The 22,766-nt window shown below is 33.9% G+C and overlaps 2 protein-coding genes across 5 annotated transcripts; both read right to left on the reverse strand.

The window, feature by feature from the left end:
• Positions 1-657: 657 nt before the first annotated feature.
• LOC123707185 (A-kinase anchor protein 17A) lies at positions 658-10,656 on the reverse strand. 3 transcript variants are annotated; one of them, XM_045657032.1, is made up of 9 exons: positions 10,466-10,624; positions 9,427-10,241; positions 8,831-9,038; positions 5,946-6,099; positions 5,541-5,681; positions 5,102-5,176; positions 3,120-3,267; positions 1,873-2,085; positions 658-890 (listed from the first exon to the last, which is right to left on the reverse strand). In XM_045657032.1, exons 2-9 carry the CDS (start codon positions 10,191-10,193, stop codon positions 704-706), a joined length of 1,893 nt encoding a protein of 630 aa, XP_045512988.1. In that variant the 5' UTR covers positions 10,194-10,241; positions 10,466-10,624; the 3' UTR covers positions 658-703. The 3 variants fall into 3 exon arrangements, with proteins under 3 accessions (XP_045512988.1, XP_045512987.1, XP_045512989.1); XM_045657031.1 differs by having other exon boundaries at positions 9,427-10,647; XM_045657033.1 differs by lacking the exons at positions 658-890; positions 1,873-2,085 and adding an exon at positions 4,221-4,257 and having other exon boundaries at positions 3,139-3,267; positions 9,427-10,656.
• A 1,431-nt stretch (positions 10,657-12,087) lies between these two features.
• On the reverse strand, positions 12,088-21,038 carry LOC123706914. 2 transcript variants are annotated; one of them, XM_045656538.1, is made up of 7 exons: positions 19,563-21,035; positions 17,809-18,080; positions 17,458-17,571; positions 16,727-16,809; positions 15,213-15,333; positions 14,720-14,898; positions 12,088-14,530 (listed from the first exon to the last, which is right to left on the reverse strand). In XM_045656538.1, exons 1-7 carry the CDS (start codon positions 20,527-20,529, stop codon positions 14,311-14,313), a joined length of 1,956 nt encoding a protein of 651 aa, XP_045512494.1. In that variant the 5' UTR covers positions 20,530-21,035; the 3' UTR covers positions 12,088-14,310. The 2 variants fall into 2 exon arrangements, with proteins under 2 accessions (XP_045512494.1, XP_045512495.1); XM_045656539.1 differs by lacking the exon at positions 17,458-17,571 and having other exon boundaries at positions 19,563-21,038.
• Positions 21,039-22,766: the final 1,728 nt, after the last annotated feature.

The raw sequence follows: 22,766 nt of genomic DNA on the forward strand, positions 1-22,766 counted from the left end.
CACCTAAATCAGTGGTTACTTGGACATGGCTAATATTGTCCAACTATAATTATTGGTATAAGTATATTATATCATATGTCAAATTTAATAACCTTAAAGCCTCACCTAGCATCGGAACACTAGGTGTTGACATATTGAATGACGTTAAATCATTTGGAAGGAAATAAAGTTAACCTGTAAGAAGCTTGGTGTGCACAGCAAGGCTAGACGTTACTTCGGCCCCATATAGAGTTCTCAGCGCTGGGCGGGACCTGTTTCTTCTCATTAATACCAAGCAATTTATTTAGGAATTCTTTATTTATACCTTTTAGAATCATATTTTGTTACAAACTTCTCCGTTGAAATCAAACGTTGTCTATTAATTGACACAATTAGTTAAACGATTGGCTATATCTGTCAAAACTATAGTCAATTAAAAAATAAGGTCCTAAGCGACTTAATAAACCGGAAGAGGTTATCCATTCGACAAGTACAGCCCCGCCCATGGTTACCAACAATTAATAAGTCCCGCCTTACATTTTGTTTAAATTTCGAACAAATTCCTGAAATTATCATTTTAAATTTATCTATGCCACAATATTCTAGACTCTTTAAGTGTTCAACTAGCTATTGATAAAAACGATGATAGCGACAGGGAAGTAAAAATATACATTTATATTAATATTTATAATTATTTCCTTACAATATTTAATTTCATTCGTAATCAATTTTCGACTTCTTTGGGCATAGACCAACTTTTAGATCGTCTAGGGGAGACAAGATTTCGTTCAGGAGTCCGGTCTTTTTTGGGAGATGGTGTTCGATGTTTGGTCTTTGATCTAGTTTTAGATCTCCGTCGCGAATGAGACTTGGATCGCCTGGATCTTGATGGAGTTCGACTGCGATGAGACCTGAAATTATTTAATCAAAATTAAGTCCTCTGGCTTTGAGTGTCCACGGGCGGCGGTATCACTTAACATCAGGTGAGCATAGTACTGCTTATGAATATGATATGATATAAAACAGTGCGTGCTTACACAGTACACATGTCAGAAGTGAAAGTTCTTTGTAAACTAATTATTACTAAGGTAAAACCCCAATAGATGATCATGTACCACTCTATGTATTTGTATATCTATATTCACACTTAATACGTGCTAACGATAATATAAATAATTAAAAACTCTGCGTTTACTGCACAAGACGTTATGCGACAGAATTGCCATCTAAAGTTCTAATATGTAACTACTAAACAAATACATCAACCAATAGCGTGTATTTTGCTACGTTCGCCCTTTCTCTCTTTCTCTCTCAATCGGTTTCAATCGCTCTCTCCCTTTTCTTCAACAAAAATGCTGCACATCTTCGTGACGCTAATATTTTTTATTGCGTTTCATCCGTAAAAATTCTACCCTCATGTACACTCACTGTTTCACTTCAAAAAACGAAAGCAAACATCCGAGTTAAATTTCCTTATGTTAAAAAATCTCAATGACACAGACTTTGTGCCACATTGACACTCCGTGCCTTTCAAATCGAAATAACTATTTTTACCATGGGATCAAATCTAGACCCTCGTTTTGAATTCATTAAAAAAATTAACCAACTACAGTGCCATAGGCAAGGAATTAAAATTACCTATTAAGAAAACACTTTTTAAACGGATTGAAGCTATGTATTATTATTATAAACTTAAAATTATTTACATAATTTTACATTTAGATTTTTTTATCCGACGTTTTGCGTGCTTTACGGTACTGTACTTTTTAAATAATTATAAGTTTATAATAATAATACATAGCTTCAATCCGTTTAAAAAGTGTTTTCTTAATGTGTACAAGCTATGTTAACAAAAGACAATACTATGTGCAACAGTACGGACTGTAATATTACCTAGATCGCCGACTTCTTGACCGTGATCGCCTACTCCTGCTTCTTGATCTGCGGCTGCGTGAGCGGCGGCTTCGCGACCGCGACCGGGAGTATGAGCGCCTTCGAGAACGCGATCGTGAGCGTGACCGCGAATAGGATCTCCGGCGTGACCGTGAACGTGCACGGTCGTCGTGTTCATTGCGACTCTCCGCTTCGCTTAGTTTTTTGAAATATCTGTAAGAATATCATCATATAAAGGCTGGCTATTCTGACTCGCACATGTAGGAGTAAAGCCTTTTCAAATTTTAAATTATTATATTATAAATATTTATATTTTACATATTATTATTATATTATACATTTTTAATTAAATTAACAAGAGACCACCTCTTTTTCAGGAAGCTTCTTCTTAGCCGTTCTACGGTCTCGATTTGGGAAATGGTAGAAAATTGATTGAGACAATTGAGATTTTGCCTTTATATATATTGACGTTCATAAGCGTACATAATTTATTATCAAAATATTGGTCCTTCAAGAAAAGAGCGTACAAATTCTTAAAAGGCCGGCAACGCACTCGCGAGCCCTCTGGCATTGAGAGTGTCCATGGGCGGCGGTATCACTTAACATCAGGTGAGCCTCCTGCCCGTTTGCCCCCTATTTTATAAAAAAAAAAAAAAATTGGCTATGTTATTAACTTTATGTTATTTTTTGTAAATTTCCGTGGTCACAGGCCTCCTAATTTGTACGGCTATGATTGACATAAGTATAAAATTAGTTGTAAGCCAATCGGTTTGCTAAAAAAAATCCCAGTTAGGACATTTCACGTGAAGCGGACAGTGAAAAAAAAACTACGGTCATAGAATCTGATTATATCCAGGTTAATCATACCTCTATGGGTATGAACGCAAATACGTAACATTGATTTTAATGTTTATTTTTTCAAGTTATGGGCTTTTAAGAAATAATACTAGAATTATTAGAATTGATTTTTTAATAGCAATGTTTTTTTTTTGGCATCATGCTTTGTTTTCCCTTTTTGATTAGAAAATATAAAAAAAACATAAGTAAAAATTTCAAATGAGTTTATCAAAAAGTTCGCCCTTTTTAACAGGTAGCCGCTTGGCCTGCGCCTGTATTCTGTAATTTCCAATATATGATCTTGTATATAAGTTGCTTTTGTTTTCACTATCGTCACGTCACTGATGACGCAACCTTGGGATCGCTATTGGAAATTACAGAGTAACAGTGGTGTTGAGAGTTAAACTTACTCATAGTACTGCTGCGTCGCGTGCGGTCCATCGAAGTGCGGCAACCTCGCTCGGCCCCTACCTCGACCGCGCCCTCGGTACCCCCGACGCGGCGCGTAGCCGTCCGGAGGTGGGTAATACGCACCGCGGACCGGGTAATACATGGACGCTGAAAAATTTTCATAATACCAAATTCTAGAGTCTGTGAGGATATAAAACCGTCGTGGAATTTTAGGCTAAATTACTTTTTTTATGTTGCCAACACTGTTACGTCATTATAGTTCGACAGCAATCTTTATACTTAATTGGAAAAAAATATATATTTTGTTATTCGATTAGTTCGCATAGCCACACCGTTTTTTCCGCACAGACCATAAATTCGTTTAATTAATTAATAACTCTAGAGTTTTTGATTTTTATATAAAGTTGGTCACATTGTGTCTAATTATTGTCGTATATGCGACATTTTCTTAATGAATTAAAGTCGTACGTTTTTAAGCTAACAGGGGTTTCAATCTGTAAAAAACATAGATACCAAATCAATTGCTCGTGTCTGCCTCTGGGGTTAAGAGTCAACTGGCTTTTACACATTAAGAAAAACACTTTTTGAACGGATTAAAATTATCTATTATTATTAAAACTTATAATTATTTACATAATTCTAAAGTTTAAATTTTTTACCGACGTTACGCGTACTTTTCAGCGTGCGTCATCTTTTAGTCGATATCAACTTCGGGGCAATAAATACAGATAAAACAACTTTCTCTACAGTGTGATACTTTTGACATTTAACACCTTTTGTCTTCAGTCACCGTGACCACGCACGCTGAAAAGCACGCGAAATGTCGGTAAAAAATTTAAAATTTAGAATTATGTAAATAATTATAAATTTTAATAATAATACATAGCTTTAATCCGTTCAAAAAGTGTTTTTCTTAGTCAATACTATTTAGATAAGAAAGTCTATAAGCAGACATCCAGGTTTCTCATAAGCATTATCACAGTATGTAAAGGTAAAAATGAAAAAAAAACTATACTAAATCATTTGCTCGTAGCTGTAATTGGGTCCATTCGATTTTTTTGAAACCTCTGAATACAAAAAATGGCAGAGATTTTACTTACTGACTTTAACCATTACACTTCGTTGAAGTCCGCGAATCTGAGGAAAAGTATTTTGGCTAATTAATGCGATTATTCGTAGTTTGATCATTTTTCTATTTTTAATTTTTATTGACCTGAATAAATATTATGTTATATGAACTACGGATCCACAAAAAAATGTAAAAAAAACTGCTTGTGTGGTGTGTGTGTCATATTTTTTTTTTATAAGCGATATAAAAAAAGAGGCAAACACGAGCAACTGATATAGCATAAAGCGTTTATAATAGAAATCGCAGCGCTATATATTTTTATTATTATAAAAATTAAAGCGTATAACGTGTAAAGTCAGTGACCAAAATGTCTTCCTTTTTCATTCATTTCTTTCTAAACATCAGCCTTAAAGGCAGACACAAGCAAATGATATAGTATACCTGGTTTTTTTAAGAGTGTGTCAATTGACAACGCAGCGTTACCATGTTGGCAGACGTGCTCCTTAATCAAAAGTCTGCCACGTGAGCATATTATATAGATACTTTGCTCGCCAGCTCCCTAGCAATTAGTTATTGCAGTTGACAAAGTGAATTCTATTAAGACATGTGTAAGTACTAAATGCTTTATCTAAAGAAAATAATTCAAAGACAAAATTTTTGAATAATTTTTTAGATATGAATTTAACCCTCATACTGAAAAAGTAAGACCAAATGTATTAACACTATATTTATGTCTTAAGGACTCAAATATTCCGCAAATAACTGAAAATTAATTACTGTTCTTTCTTTGTAAATAAACTTAGTGATGCTTCTTTCTTTGTAAATAAACTTAGTGATGCTGCATAAAAGTATCATCGAACATAGATAATTTTTGCCTAAACATAATGTAAATAACAAATCGGATACTCATACTTTGCGGGAAGGGGTATCCGGGCGCAGGCACAAACGGATATCCGTAACCGTACGGATTCGGGTACAATCCTGGAACTAAACAAATATTATCAGTAATATTCGAATTTTAAATTAATATTTTTTTTTAAACACAGAGCATCCTTAAAAAAAATTAAACTATCTCAAAGAGGTTTAATTATTTTTGTGGTCTGGAAACGATCCAAATTTTTTAGTCGGTAACGATGGACACAGATAATAGAGACATGACACAGATTCCTAAGCCTACGCTTCTAGATTCTACGATACTTTTGCTATATTTCTTTTAAAATTCAATACAATGCATTAAAGTATTTATTTGAATGGGCGAAAGACCAGTACATTACTCATTCTATCCAATTCTCTATATTTCATAATGCATTTTCAATATTTAATTAATTTTAATATACATAAAAAATCTTACCTGCTTTGTACTCATCCCTCTCTGGAGAAGTCAGTTTTTCTGTCTTGACCCGTTTATGGTCCAGATCCTCTGAGGATAAGGAACTGGCTGATTCACGCCTCGGTTTCTTGGTTTCTAGCGCCGAACGAATTAAAATACGGCCTGAAATAAACAAAGTTTAATAAGAGTATTTTCTACAATAACCTTCAAGTTTTTGGATGTGTGTAGTCAAAGATACCTTATTTACCAGAGTAATAAACAATAATACAAAAAAATATTCTATTTGCAAATTCTGTATGCATTTTTCAATGTGAATTAGTAGTAGTCAGGATCATACCCACAACAAACTGAATGCATGATACACAACAGCGCAAAATCATTTTGCTTTCACTAATACAATAAATTTATATTATAATATATTTTTACCATCTCTAGCATGTCGAAGTAGGTCTTGCTGTTCATCTAAAATTTTCTCTTGTTGTCTCTTGAACTTGTCTACGATTCTTGATCGGGCAACTCTTTCACTGGCATGGTAGTAACGCTCATCTCGAGAACCGTTACGTTGGAGTTCAGGGCGTAACTAAAAACAAATGCTTTACCATATAAAAAAAAATTTAAAGTACTTATCCATCTCCTTTAACAACGTAAACACACTTTGACAAAAAGAAACGAAAAAGAACTTGAATTAGACGGATATAGTTTTTATAAGGGATTTATTATTGATTCGTTAATGTCAACTCAGACACACAAACATAGTGTCAGAACACTAAGACTAAACTATTCCCTAGTATTGTAGAAAATTACGTCAACATAATATTACTCATTAGCCATAATATTGTATAGGATAGATTGAAATTAATGTAGTCACACTCTTTTTTGTAGAAAAAAAACAAATGTCAATACAGGTGTAACATGAGGTGATTTGGTGTTCAAAAATAAACACCCGTAATAAATATATAATTTTAGTTGGGAATGACGTACTTTTTATAAGGTTATATATTATTTTTTACCAAGAGTGAAAGCCAGATTTATATACAGGGTGTCCCAAAAGTCGACGTCAAGTCGAAATTTTCTCATAGGTAATGCCACACCAGTTATCAGAAAAATAAAAATTAAGTCATGTATTTTTGAAGTTATGGAAATTTTCCTTTTATTCCAGAAAATGTACACCATGTGACAGTTTTTTCATTCCTGTTGTTACAAATATTTACTTTTTGCCAATTTTTTTTCTCTTACGTCATTCCGAATAGTGCTTTATGTAACCTATGATCCTAAACCCTGTGCCGATCACTCCAACTTGTAGGAAAATGTCATTTTATACCGTACCAAGTTTTCAAAATTAATTTTTCGCACTAGTTCAACTGATCGTCCTGAAAAAAAATGTACGACTCCAGTTTGGCAAGCAGCTTTAAAAGTTCGCGCATTTAATAAGGATTCTAACGTGGTATAACACTCACTTCATTATTTCTTAGATCGGCCATAAAAAATTTTTTTGTTAAACAAAGTCTGTTTTTAAAAATTTCTCTGGAATTACAAAAAACTATTCTAGTGTACCCAAAGCGTTCCTAATAACCACAGCGTAGTTTAAATAAGATGGCGTAAAGTGTGAGCGAGACAGATAGTGAAGCTACTTATTGCTATTGACACACGCACTACAGGTCAGTACGCAACGCTCCTTCGTTTACTACGCATCTTTTCGTATTCGCTGGTGTTATTTTGTGTTCTAACTACTTTGGCTTCGTTTACGGATTTGTTTGCTTGTGATTTGGATTTTACATTTGTGATCTACGACGACCTTTACTTTTCCCTGGACTTACGTGTTATTGTGTATTTGTACCATACCATGGCTACGTACACTACACAGGAATATGCTAACATGCACCTCATTTATGGGGAATGTTTATGTAATGCCAGTGAAGCCGCTAAACGGTATCGCGAGAGATACCCTAATGCAGATCGCTATCCGGATCACAGAGTTTTTACCAACTGTCTACTGTTCTCTGAGGGCCGACTGCCAAACCAAGTGCACGGTGAAGGTAGGTGTGCCCAAAAGTACAGCTCACCGAATACTACAAAAAAATGAGTTCCATCCATTTCATGTACAGCGAGTACAATCCTTATTACCTCGAGATTATGAACCTCGGGTTGCTTTTTGCCAAACAATAATTCAAAAACACCGAGAAGACCCACAATTCTTAGAATTTTTTTTATGGTCGGATGAATCACAGTACCGTTTCAAAGTTGACTGGAATTTTGAACGGAAAAGTCATAGGGCCTTTTGAGTTACCAGAAGTTTTAAATGCTGAAATTTATTTAGATTTCTTACAAAATCATTTGCCCAATTTGCTGCCCAAGGACATGCCTATTTTACGAGATATGTGGTTCCAGCAAGATGGTTGTCCAGCGCATTACAGCCGCTTAGTTCGAAACCACCTTAACGAGGAGTATTTAGACAGATGGATAGGGCGGGGTGGTACAATCTCGTGGCCCGCCCGCTCACGCGATTTAAATCCTCTTGATTTTTTTTACTGGGGAGCAGTAAAGGAAAAAGTCTATTCCAAGTCGATTCAAAATGTAGAAGAGCTTAGACAGAGAATAGCGGATGCAGTAGAATTTGTGAATAATGGACGATTTGCCCGCTTCATTTCACGATCTTTTTTAAGGAGATGTCGAGCCTGTATTGCAGCTGAAGGACGGTTCTTATGGCCGATCTAAGAAATAATGGACTCAGTGTTATGTGGTAGAATCCTTATTAAATGCGCTAACTTTTAAAGCTACTTGCCAAACTGGAGTAGTACATTTTTTATCAGGACGATCAATTATAGTGCGAAAATTAATTTTGAAAACTTGGTACGGTATAAAATGACATTTTCCTAAAAGTTGGAGTGATCAGCACACAGTTTAGGATCAAAGGTTACATAAAACACTATTCGGGATGACGTAAGAGAAAAAAAATTGGCAAAAAGTAAATATTTGTAACAACAGGAATGAAAAAACGGTCACATGGTGTGCATTTTCTGGAATAACAAAAAAATATCCATAACTTCAAAAATACATGTTTTTTTTCTGATAACTGGTGTGGCATTACCTATGAGAAAATTTCGACTTGACGTCGACTTTTGGGACACCCTGTATTTAATATAAATTTTGATTGGGTCACATAAGTATATATGAAAGTTTTGAGCAGTGTTGTCCATGTGTGACTCATTCCTAAGGTTGTAGGTTCGATCCCTGGCTGTGTACCAATGGACTTTTTAGTGCACAAGGTTGTAGCATTGCTTTTTTTTAATTAGAAATAATAAAATATTAACCTCTATCCGTTTAAACAATTCCTCAATCAGCCTTATAGCCTGCAACTTCTTCTGAACTTTAAGCAACTTCTTTTGTTCTTCTGACACTTTTTTATTAAGATCCACATCTTCCCTTTCCATGAGTTTCGCCAACTGCTTCTTTTTTCGTCTTTCTTCCCGCTCTCTTGTCTTTTGTAGTTTGTCCTTTTCATTTCTCTCTATTTGTTGTCTTAAAGAGTTAAAAGGAAAAAGTTAATTGTTTCCTTATTTCTGCGAGAAAAGGCTGCTTAATTGACAGATGAGAAAGAGACCAGAATTACAACTAAATATGTTATTTGCTTCATGAAAGTCGGTCCATCCGCCAAAGATAAATAGGTTTTTTATTAACAATACTATTGAAACCTAATACAGCCCACCCATAAAATTAAGATAGATTGTAGAAATCATGATTGCTAGAGTATTAGCCATTAACGCGTGCAATTACAAGTTGTTTATGTTGATGGTTCAAAGAGATCAAAGTCAAATTGAATCCCAAAAAAACACTAGTTTTGATAACATTAATACTTTTAAGTAAATATGAAAATTACTACTTCTGTGAATATTTAAATAATACCTACCTTTCTTTTGCTTCAATTATTGCTTTTCGCTCCTTTTCCTGTCTCTCCTCATCATCCTTCAGCCTTTGCCTGGATGAGAGCCTTTCTCTAACAATAGCCCTGCGTTTCACAGCAGCATCAGTCATGTGTTTAGTTTTATCAAAGTCAACTAAAATATTGCACCAATCTGCTAAATCTTCATTCTTCCTTAATAGCTTTTTTCCTCTTAGCGCATCCATGCATCTCACAAAACTTACATATTCACTGTATTGAATATACCCATCAAAATATAGAGCACTATCCTGTGGTGGTGTTAATATTCCACGCATTGATTCCTTCATTTGTAGACGAAAAGGATCAGCTGCTGGCACATCTACTTGCCTTATATCTCCATATTTTTCAAATACTTTTCTAAACAATTTCTCTGAAGGTGGTGAGTCTTCATTCCTATCTCGATCATGAACAAACCATCGTATTGGTAGATTTGCAATATGAATAGTATCTGGTCTTTCTCCAGGCTTCATTTCATCCATATCAGTTGCGTCTCGAAAAAAAGAATCCCAAGCATGGCGACTAGGAAATTCAGACTTTGCCTCACAAACTCGAACTTTTAATGGTTCAGGAAAATCATTAAGCTGAATTATTCTGTCTTCAAGTCTTGCAATTACACGCTCCAATTTTAAACGATTCTCTAACTCCCCATCAAACCGGATCACTTCAGAACTGTGCTTAGACACTTTTAACATTGAAAAACTATCAGGTTGGATCATTTTTCGTAACTTTTCCATAAGCTCCCAATTGGAAATAGACTTGCCGTGTACCTTGTGAGTGGGAAGCTGGACAGAAACATTTATTTTGGCAAAGGGCTTTAAATACAAACGTTGTGGCAAATACAACGCCACAGCGTCTGATGTATCCCTACAAACTTGTATACTCATTGCAAATATAAATCGCCTAACCTAACCCTATGAAAATAAAACTTAAAACTAAGGTTAATTGAAAATATAACGATCTTGATCCTAAATTTTAATTTTATTAGTTTATTTAAAAATCTTATGACCGAAGTATCCTTCGCTGCCAGCTTCCATTGTCAATAAAACTGTTTATCTTCAAAAACAATCACTGAATTTAGAAATAAACGAATTATTAAGTAATAATTATGCTGTATTTTAAATTATAAAATATGAACAATTCTCTAATTTAGTTAAAACAATAACTAAAATTGTAAACTATTCATTTATTAATAATAAAAAATTGATTGAATATTCCTAGAAATATCGGAATTCGGTAAGGTTTTGACAGATGACAAGTCAGCGATTGGCGGTAATGTGTTAACTGTCAATGACTGTCAAATAGATAAAACCTGTCTTTCGAATATATAGAGAAAGGAAATTAATGAAGAAACCCTTCTTGTCTTTTATGCATGGGTGAAGGAGACACAGGTGTGCTTCTTGCTTGGTGGTAGTAAACTTAATTATCAAATTTTGTTGCTTTGATGTCTTAAATATTGATATTTGTTTGTTTAAAAAATAAAAGGTAAATAGCATATTTGGTAGAACCACATACATGTCAAAACGTAAAACAACTAATAAACAATTTTCTTACATCGAAAAGACTTAGTGTTAATTTAAACTACAAGTACGGGTTTTTGCATACTACCTATTAAACTTTTAAAACAAGTTTTTAAAGATAAATATTATCCTGTTTCCTATAACAATCGCCAATTTGGATAACGATTACAGGGGGATACCTTGTACCCAGTGAAGTATCTCCGCCAAATATGAGCCCCATATATATGACCGCCCGTGAAAGATAACGGATCAGATTAGTAAAAAAATAATGATCAGATATTCTCGAGCGCGTTAGATTAAAATAGGGTGAGTTAATTACATGCTAAAAAGTGTATATTTCACTAATCGGACAATTTACAAGTAACGTAAAGAAAGGAGAGGGCTGTAAAGTTGTAAAAAAAACCTCATCTCGACATTCTCGAGCGTGGCTAATTTTTTTTTACTTAAAATCGTCAGCTTAAAAAAATATTTAGTGCTATGAGCAATGCGGTATATTATCACCGATAAATATGGAAAAGAGTAGCGGTTCAAGAATAGAACCCTGCTGAATACACGAAATATACCCGTTTACAACAACCGCTTTTACGCGGTTCCTCAGACAAGCTGCGTTATGCCATTAAAGGAAAATTTTCATAAACGTAAAACCTGATCACTACCAGTAGAATATATTATTTAAGATCTTAGAGGAGTAACTGTAGTGTCAAAACGTTTAATTAATAATATTATAAGATTTACGGAATACTTTTTTTTTGTTATCACAATTGATTTTTATTGCATAATGAATGTTTATTTATTGTGCCGTAAGACCACGTGATTTTTTTACTTCATCTATACAATTCAGTTTTCCTTTCCTTTGAACTTCTACCGCGATTTTCTATCCTGTCCATATTAGACCGAAATACCAAAAATGTTTGAATTATTAACAATAAAAATACAGGGGTAACTTAAATTTGCTATCTTAATCCACTTCATCAATCGACAATTTTTACATACTTTATGGACTTGTGGGCGAGATGATGAAAAATGATACACTCTTTAATAATTGCATGTTCTTAGTGAATCCTATAAATATAAATCAGTTTAAAACATTGTTACTAATAAAACCACAAAATAATATGATAAAAATCCCATTTATTTAATACAGAACAGCTCTCGAAAGAGCATTTAAAATTTGTAACTATAAATTTATCAAATAGTTCCTAAACTATATCATAAATAATTTAGCTTACAAATTTTTACAGCTTTTAAGTCACTTCAATTCGAAGCATTACTTTATGGTCTTAAAACAAAAATAAATATGTTTACGTAAACTACCTATGTGATTCATTATATGTGTGATCCACAAATTACAACTAAACAAGACGGAATTCTTTCAAGAAACTGCTAGGAAATTACCCTTAGTTTCAAAACATTAGAATTATGTTAATTCAAACCATTGTTATGCAATACTTTTTAGTATTGCCTGATTAATTTATGTAGCCAGAAATAGAGAGGATGCCATTTTAAAAGAATATAATATATAATGTGTCTGCAGAACATGCATAATTATCATTGAAATGTACTATTATGATTCATGTAAATTTAGATAGAAAATCTAATCATAGGATTCCTCATCAATTTAAAGAGAAACAATCCTTTTTATATGAGTGAATTTATATATAAAATGAAAAACCTTGCATTAGTCGCTACTAGCTTTACTAGAGGAACAAAATGTCTAAATTTTCCTAATAATACAAAAATCTTAAAATTAAATCTTACTTTGTCACTGGTGGTGGGGGATTAATTAAATATTTGATTTTGAATCAAATTACATAGAAAAATAAATATTTAGCTATGAGATTTTTTCACAAATACTGTGGTTACATATTTTAACTCCCCAAACTTAAAAACTAAATAAAATGCTTTGGAGTAAAGTAATTCGTACATTGATGTTATACACTATATGAGAATGGCTGGAATGTAAGCATAAATAAATGTATTTTACAATAATATTACATATAAAAATCTAAGAATGGTCAGCTAATTCCATATTATGTCTGAACCATTTAAAGTTTTTAGTAATATTCCAAAGATAAAAATTTATACTTGAATGCTTATTATCCACCAATCTCTAGCATGTTAGGCAATTTATTATAACTAACGTTTTACGATTATATTTTATTTATTTACCAATTATATAATGAAAATAAAAATTGTGATGTTTAAATTAAAGCCTAAGATAGATGGCAAAGTATGGAAACTTTACAACATAAAGAGTATAATTATATGTTTATTCATTAAATTTTTTAGCATTTAAGAAACTGCTTATATATATAACGCGACATAATATGTAATTACTGTAATATTTACATGTTACACTTGCAGACATCGAAACTTATAATATTCGGATCTATGAAACAATTAAAAAATCTCAGTCTTCTAAGATAATAGATCACTATAATTAAGATCTCTGATTTACATTACATACAATTTGTACAGTGAAAATAGTGTTAGTCGGAATACTGAAAGAACATTCAAATATACTAGCATTTCCTCAGATTTGTAATGTTATATGGTAATAGCATTTAGCATGCAAATAGAGACAGCAATGTCTCCTACAATTTAGTGACATTATTATATTTTGACAATTGACACATTTAGATCTGAAGCAATGATTTGATTCCACTTAATCGTTCTTTTAAACACTGTCCATTATCATTTTGTTTTACTTTATGATCTTAGAATTCAAATTGAAAACAAGTGGAAGACATTGTAAGGTATTTGCTTTTCTCTTATCCTTGAACTGAGTTTTGTTGAATGAGTTTTAATCAGTATTGTATTTTGTTTAATCAGATCAATTTTTTTAAAATTAATTTTATACAAGCTTCCAATGGTCAAACCCTATATTGTGGTCAATTCACTTTATGGAAGACCATTACTACTGTACATATATATATATATACTAGGTTCAATTTAGGCAGTGTTCCACTGTCTCATCTTTTTATATATACACCTTCTTTATACATAGGAAGGTGTAGCATTAATCAATCACACTTAATTTTATATCTAAATTGTCCCAATTTTGTTTAAATCCATTATAAGTGTTATTTTCATACAGCAACCATTATCATTTATATGGAAGTCATGCAATACAATATTTATTGTGACAATTTGTTCGTAATATAATAAGATTAAAAAACAATTCATGCACGCGGGCCCACATTCAATCGGGCACTATCAAGTAATGACACTACACAAGGCGTTATTATACCAAACCATACATGCAGAGTGTACTATATCTTCAATTAAGTTCATAAAATTCCTGTAACTGCAGCCACTGTTGGTAGAGATGGTACTAATTGGCCCTTGCCCGTTTGGCATGCGAGGGTGGTGGGGCATGAGCGGGTCTAGGAGGCTGATGGGGCGGCTCGTCAGCGGCCAAGCCAGACCGCAACATGTACTTGAACTGAGGCATATGTTGCATGACGTCGCGAATCTGAACAAGCGCCATCCCGTTTTCGCCAGCAGCTGCTGATTTGCATTTGCCAGAGTTCCGGAGCACTTGCAGTTGCGTTCTAATGCAAATAAACCATTTGTATATATTAAATCATAATAGATAAATTAAAGTTTTAATAACATGGGAATGTATAGGAAAGATTTGGTGTAGTTAAAAATCTTTTAAATAAAATAAAATTGGAACTGCTAAAAGATTTTACATATTAAAATCAGCTGCTCATAGGTCAAGTTCTATAAATAATACTTACGAATTAGGTCGGTACAGTGAAAGGCCTAGTGCATCAAGCATAGCCCGGCAGGTAGTCAGTGATACCCTTGGAAAAAAGTTGCCAGCCAGGTCTGGTAATGTCATTAGGAGTTCAGTGTATTGATAGGGCTTTGCATTAATACATGGTACCATCATGTTCTCTACCAATGCTTTCTGCACCTGAAAATAAAAAGTTACAAAATTTAATAAAGGAACTAATATATAATAATAGTAGTGCTATGAAGCATCTTGCAAGTTTTTTGCCTATTTAAAACGAGATAATATTACATACATAGCTTTAATATGTTTGAAGTGTTTTTCTTAATAAGATAATATTTTTAAGATTGTTAAATTGTTCATAAGTTAAAGAATAATACTATATGTATAAAATTCACCCAAACTCACTTAACCGCATTGATGAGTTGCAATATATTAGTGACAGACCCTGATTGTAAGTGTTTATATTTAAGCCTTAGCTCACTGTTTTTTTTTACCTTATACGGCGTATGGTTTCCACTGATATTGATGTCTGGGATAGCTGTGAGTCGTTTCCTTGTGTCCCCGGAGTGAGAGGTTGAGTGGCCATTCATTGACCCGCTTGCTTGCGCCGAAACACTGCAAGGAGAATTCCTATCTCTTAATACTCTTAATACATCTCTCAATCTATAATCTATCTAAAATTTAAACAAAAATCTAGATCTTTGCCTTAGATTCTGTATCTGTTGCATGGTAATTTTTTCTCAATAGCAAGAAGATATTCCACCTTTTGTCTTCATAGTAGCAACTCCAGTCCTTAAGAGTACTGCTCAAGCCACTACTTTTAACTTTTTTTAAAAATGTAATAGGAGGCAAACTGGCAAGAGGCTCACCTGATGTTAAGCGATACCGCCGCCCAAGGAATCGAAACTCGAATTGGTTCGGAAATACTTCAGTGGGCAGCTGGTTCCACATAGTGGTGGTGCCCTAAAACTGCCATAAGGCACGCTCAGTTGTGGAACGACGGACGTCGAGGTGATACGGATGGTAGTTTGTATTTTGCCTTGACGTCCGATAGTGAAACTCAGCTGCGGGTATTAGACCGAACAACGACAATGCGATAGAAGATGCAGAGAAACCCAACATCTCTACGCAACGCCAAGGGATCAAGCCGCACGGAAAGTGATTGGTCGTCGACGACTCGAATCGCTCTTCGTTGAATACGGTCAAGTGGAAGGAGCTGGTACTTGGGAACTCCCGCCCACAGGTGAGAACAGTATTTCATGTGGGGCCGAATTTGCGCTTAATACGCAAGCGGTGGCCCGGAGTGAAGTATACCGTCTTGCCTCCATATGACCATGAAACTGAACGTCATTCGATATGTCAACGCCCAGTATTCCAATGTTATCTGAGACTTTAAGGAGCGTGGGAGAATCTTTTCCTTGAAATCACTACACATTATTTGATAAAAGGTATGATTTGAAGAACCTTATATTAGATAGATAGACCTTAGATTTTTATTTTCTTTTACCCTAAATACATGGGATTTGGATATAATAATAGAAAATAAAAATAAGATGAAGTTGAGCTTAAAGCTTAAAATAAATATGATCAAAAGTTACAAATCTCCAACCAAATACATGCATTTTAGTTTAAATTAAAACAAAAAATATATTAAAATACCAGTGTCAAGACAATGGCGATTTTATCAAAAATATATGACAGCCTTTATAACTTAACAAAATATACCCCCTTATTCAAAAAACCAAAATCATGATATTTTAACTAAAGTACTCATGTATCACAATTTGACAGAAAAAGATGAAGGGTACTTTAATTAATAGACTTATTAGGTCTTTATAAATAAGGGTTATGAAAAGAATATAAAACTTTATGTAACATGATATACGTGGTAATCTGAAATTCCCTGGTAACATAAGACCACTCCTTAATGGTCATTATCTATGTTTAGTTATACAGACTGCCTTTCTAACATTTGAAAGGAAATTAAACTTGGTAAAGCAATGCTCACTTCATATTGTTGGAGTTGGCCGTGCTCCTCACCAGCGGTGGAGGTTGCTGGCCCATCGCCATTGTTATAGCACTGTTTGGAAACTGAAAACCATAAATTAGACTGTCAAAGGTGGGCCATACTTTATAGGCTGAAGTTAACCCAAAAATAAATAGCAAGCAATCTTTAAACTTTCATTTATAAATAGTAAATGTGAATTCAGAGTTGTAATATTGCCATCTAAACAGGCCAGTTTATAGGCCCAGAGACAAGGCCAAGGTAGATATTAGTTAAACATTTTTCAGGTTTAGGCAATTTTATCAGCATTATTAAAAACAATTTGAACATAAAACCTGAATTGAAAAATTAGTAATTGAGTTGAGGATAATAATTGTGCTAAAACAACTTCCTTTATTCTTCGATATTATTTTCCTTAGGCCATTGATAAAGCCAACATGAATATAATTCAATAATTCATGATGACGCTAATGGAAAAAAACACTACACTGAAGAATCAACTAAGTTAGATATTATCAACCTAACAAGAATGAACCCTTTCGTTTGTGTTATACCACTATGTGCTAATAAAGCAGAAAAACAAAGCAGTGTGAAGTAAGCAAATGGAAAAAGAAACAAAACCAAGCAAGATTGGATTCTAAAAAGCAGCGAAAAGCAGGACAAGGATGCAACACGAAAGGCATTATGCAGTATGAAAGACGTCATAGTGAAATGCTGTGGAGAAATCAATTTACCTGCACAGCTCTCTGGTTGTGCGACCGGTGAGGTATGCCAGCTGCAGCAGCCGCTAATGCATTTGCTGCAGTTGAGTACCGTGCAGCTGCTTGCGCCTGAGCAGCTACTTGCGCCTATTACATAATTTATATTCATTTCTCATACACGTAGTAACATGGCCATGGAGTTTGGCTTCATTTGGTTTAATTACTGTCACAAATTTAACAAAAGTTCACGAAAATCAAGCTCAAGTGAACAATCATTAAAATGGGTCACCCAAATACAACATCAACAACTGTTACTAGGACAGAAACAAGAAAACGGATTCCTACAATATTCTTTAACTCACTCTTTATAATGAAATTTCTCACCTGAGCCAATCGCAAAACTTGTTGAGTTTGGGCTTGAGTCAAAGACGCAGGTAGATTCGTCCAACCGTTGGCTAAAGCTTGAACAGCCGCTGCAGAAAGGCCTGCATGAGGCATTTGCATGGCTGCATTTGCTTGTGTGTGGCGTTGGGCGGGCCGGCGACCTCGTGATGGGGCAGCCACATTGTTCATGCCCACACCCGCACTTACGCTTCCAACTACTCCTGGCGGAGGAGCGGGTGGTGCTCGCGTCCACTGACCACCAGATACAGAACCTGAAATGATAAAAACTTATTGCTGTGTCTCATGGTCTCACCGTTTATCCATACCAGATGTGGCATTATAAATGCACATGATATTCATTAAATTCAATTGCTACCTGGGACAATTTTCTGCAAAATTATAATTTGTATGTGTAAAACACAACAGGTTGTGGTTTATTCACACATTATTTAAAGAATTTTTGATGCAGATTAGTCTACAGTATTTACTGACTCTTATAGATTTCACTATAAGATTCATAGCCAGACAGATACAACAAGACATTTAAATTAAAACTTTTTCAGCAGAAAAAGTGTATAATTTAAATAATTGCTGTAAAACTTTACTTGATAGGTAATTAAGAATATTATTATGGACACATGCTCTTTAGCACTGCCTGGTGATTGCTAAATTGTATGATTGTACAGACAGTGCCAAAGAAAGGTTCAAACATTGTATATAAATAAGCTGCCTTCGCAGTACAATCTGAATCATCACCACTCTAATGTGTTAATCACACATATGCCATTGAAGCCTAATCAGACACTACCAGCCCCTGCAGCAAGTAACAACATTTAATTTGTGTTTACTACATATTGTGATTATGATTTAATGAACTGATTCATTGTAAAAAAGTTTACAACAATATAAATGTAATGTATAATTTAATTTTGAAGCAATTTGTAATTGACAATATTATGCATGTGGTCCTTAATGCTAATCTCAATTTAACTGTCTAAAAACCTTCATAACACAAATCTGAGAGGAAACATTTTCTATAGAGACAATATAATGCAAATTATATTTAGCATGTCAAGGCTGTCTTGAAGGTTCAACCTTGATTTCAAACAACTATTTTGAACAGGTTAAATATAACCTTTTTATATATTTCTATATATATTGTCTTTTTTATTCAATACAATACATTTTTCCTGGATTGGTTTAAAATGAGTTCTTTCACATATGAATTTAACTTTTGAATACATTTGTTTTTACATTTAGTATAATAAAGAGATTTAAAAATAATAATTTAATTACAAAAGTATATCCACTTTCAATTTAAAACCTTGCTATATTTAGTTTCAAGACCAATTTTTGGAATAAATCATATTAAAATATTAGTATCAGGTGCATTACAAATCACATATAAAGTGAATAGGGCAACTTAGGTGTAAAGAAAAGTATTTAAACTTGTTAAGCAATTTACGAACAAATGTGCATCCATTAATCTCCAATACATGTTTACAACAATATTATTAATGAGAATAATTTTGAGTTGCAGTAGTATGATAAGAGTTTTTTTAAAGTTATGTATCAGAAATAAAATAGTGTATTGGCTTTAAAAGTATTAAAATAAATTCTCAAAAATAATTCTCTTCCAGATTAAACCTACTTTTAAGTTTTTTCTTGAGTTAAAACAGGTTATTTTAACAGGTGTCTGAGGTTAACAAATCTTTGAATTTCTTACAACAAGATCAATTAAAATGAAATCTCACCTTTAGCCGAAATTAGGAGTTGGGAATCAACCACTTTGTTTGGCCAGTATTCCTCAAAGTCTGTGCCAGGTGGGAAATAACTTTTTATGTCCGTTAAACTAATCACTGAACATGTCTCACTTGCAAATAGTTCATTCCTAATACCTTGCACTTTACAACAGAACTTCAGGTAGGATAAATCCCAGCCTTTAAGCTGGTCAGCTTTTAACTTTAGATTGTCTGTTTCACCTTCAAAATAGAACAAAGGTACAAATTTCTGATTATCTCTAACTGTATATGGTACAACTGACTCCTTATTGATACGAATAAAACCACATTTGTCCTTATTATTTGTTGTTCCACGTAACAATTTATTATAGCATACATCTAGGAAATTATAGAACTCATAAGCGTCTGATAGTCTCACCACCAAATCCTTCTGTGTGAAGGGATCCCGCCCAAACTGACCATCACAATGCCTATTGTTGATCTCATTTAATAATAAAGCCTCTACATCTGTGATGTAATAGCTTCGAATACAGGTACAAGAGTAAATGTCTGCATGTAAATAATTCAGGTACTTGTTCAATAGCTTAATTTCAACCATTCGCACTGCTACGTACTTCTCTCCAGATCGAAATATGTACGGTATGTGACATTTACCAAGCATGTCCCAACCAAAGTGGCCTTTCCAACTGGCTTCATCTGGAGCTGGTGTCTTTTTGTCGTCGCTAACTGGACGCGTGTCAGTGGCAGATGGAGTACCTGGTTTTTGATTTCTTGTTAGAAAGTTAAGAATACCCATTTGACCTCCGACTGCTTGAGTCGGTCCTCCTAGACGTGCACCAGGCGGAGGCCGCGCTGCCGCGACTGATGCCGCCAAAGCTTTTGCCTTGTTGGCCTCCACCATCTTTGCAGCCAGTTCTCTGATCTCCGCTTCATCTGGCCGTTCAGTTTTTATCTTTACCACTGGTGCTGTTTCTGACATTTTTGCAAACTAGTAAGGTATCACAAAAACAAAATTGTTTGAAAGGTTACCATAGAACTAGGCTACATCCTGACTCCACCAACCCAGTTAATTACAGATGTCTAATCCATTTAAAAACTTCGAACACAAGTCACACACAACTCAATGTAAGTATTATATTTACGTTTCACTGACACTTTTATCACATTATATGTTTAAAGATCTGTTTATTACAGGGCGGTATAGTTTATTTAGTACAAAATTTTAAATCTCCTGCGAGTCCAATACTGACTTCAAAACAACTGATTTGAAAACATAAACTTCCGTTTGACACTTTAAAGTTTATAAAAAATCTTTTCTCACGTAAACATTTCACGCTATATTATTTGTAGGAGAAAGAGTTCTGTATTTTCACTCAAAAAAACTAATTTTACTTCCACGCTGCAAACGGGGGAACATGAAACCCAAATTTTGTGTTCACGAGGGAAATGCCCAATACCGTTGTATAGTCTCGTGGGGAGTATGCATCAAATTTTTCACCTTTGGTGAGTCAGCATCGTCAAAATGGCTGCCGACAAGGCTTTGTTGGCCAATCGAGGCATGCTATTGCATAAACATACCTACAAAAATTATCTGTGACGTCAACGTACTCCCCACGAGACTAGTTCTCAAGGACTTTGAATTTTTACTTTTCTGATAAAAATAGAACTTTGAACTTAATGTGCCACACTACAAACTAGATACATTCTCAGGAACTTCAGAAATATCCATCGTTATTAGACGAACATAATACAGTAGTATAATTCTATTAGAAATAAGAAATATTTTATTATATAGTACAAAGTAGTTATGGATAGTCTCACAACAAGGTTTCAGCATCACGTAGGAGACATTGTAACCAGGTCATTCTTATGTTCAACTTTATTTCAAACGCGATAGGGTGGAGCTGTTCAAAACGTAAGTAGAATCTCCGCCTTATTGACGTGTATAGCGAGACTAGCCGACGCGCGCATTCCTCGAAACAATAATCCCCTGCATGAGTGAGCGAGAGGGAACCACGTAAAAAGTAGATGTCAAATCTTTAGGTATTTTACTATGGACTTTTATAGAACGTAGGTTGGTACATAATGCAATTATGAACTTACGTAAGAATTTCTAACCTACTTTATAGAAAAGTACGTACTATGATAACGGTTAGATTAAAAAACTTCCTTTTGAATTAATTAATAAAACGGATTAATTAATCAATTAATCCGTTTCCAAAAGTTTGCACATATTGGTAATTTTTTGAAACACAATCACTATAAGTAAATGTAGTATCGATGTATATATATTTTAACTTACTTATAAAAATCGGCGGCTTATGTTATATTTTACCGGCTTGATGGCTTCTCTTCCAGGCAACAGGTAAGAAAAAATGATAGGAATAGGATAGAAATTGAAACCCTAGTAGAAGATAGTAGATACAAAACAAATAACTCGCTAATGGTTACGCAAAAAGCGATAGATACAATTTAAACGAAAAGGAAAAACCTATCCAAGAGAAAAAACCTATCCAATCCTTTTCGAACATTACCGAAAAGCTCACCAAGGAAATCGAATAAAGGGAATTTTAAATTTGAGGCACTAAAAAGAGAAGGGAACGGAACATGGGGAGGAATTAAATCAGACCAGAGACCTGAACTACGTGCGCGGGCGCAATGGAACTTTCAATAGCTATAACGATCCCAAATTTGCGACATCATACGGATAGTAAAATAAACAAATAATTAAAATTATTGAAAAAAAAGCAAGGAAATGCTGCCAGCATAAAGTTACACTGCCACAAGGACCAAACTTTTAAATTTATATTAATTTTTTATTAATTTGTTATTAGTTTTATAATAATACAAAAATCAGGTTCTTTTAAACCTAATGCCTGCGACAAAGTCCTAGAGATTTTTTTGTGAGTTAATTATGCTCTAAAACGAATAGAAAATAATTTTTTGGCCTTAACTTTGTTTTTATGACAATAAAAGTAATAATATTATTTTTTTATCTAATTATTTTAATACATTCAATAATACGGTGCTGTGAATGGGATTTTTACGTTCACTAATGCCGCTAGATGGCATTCGAGCGATAAACAACGATGACAAACATATTAAATTGAATCTTCAATAAAAAATGAAAACCACAGATAAAAAAATATATATTTTCGTTCTTCTAATTATCAAAGCAAACTTTTTCATGACATATTTTTTGTCTAATTAACGTAA

The sequence above is a fragment of the Pieris brassicae genome, chromosome 3, assembly GCF_905147105.1.
Source record: "Pieris brassicae chromosome 3, ilPieBrab1.1, whole genome shotgun sequence".
NCBI lineage: Eukaryota > Metazoa > Arthropoda > Insecta > Lepidoptera > Pieridae > Pieris > Pieris brassicae.

Coding starts and splice junctions, on each gene's coding strand:
- LOC123706914 (XM_045656538.1), bottom strand. CDS start 20,529: ATGTCAGAAACAGCACCAGTGGTAAAGATAAAAACTGAACGGCCAGAT. Junction 18,081..19,562: donor ACTCCTAATTTCGGCTAAAG/GTGAGATTTCAT, acceptor TTATCATTTCAG/GTTCTGTATCTGGTGGTCAG. Junction 14,531..14,719: donor TCACTGTACCGACCTAATTC/GTAAGTATTATT, acceptor TATTTGCATTAG/AACGCAACTGCAAGTGCTCC.
- LOC123707185 (XM_045657031.1), bottom strand. CDS start 10,343: ATGAGTATACAAGTTTGTAGGGATACATCAGACGCTGTGGCGTTGTAT. Junction 3,268..5,101: donor CGGATACCCCTTCCCGCAAA/GTATGAGTATCC, acceptor AAAATTTTTCAG/CGTCCATGTATTACCCGGTC. Junction 891..1,872: donor TCAAGAAGTCGGCGATCTAG/GTAATATTACAG, acceptor AAATAATTTCAG/GTCTCATCGCAGTCGAACTC.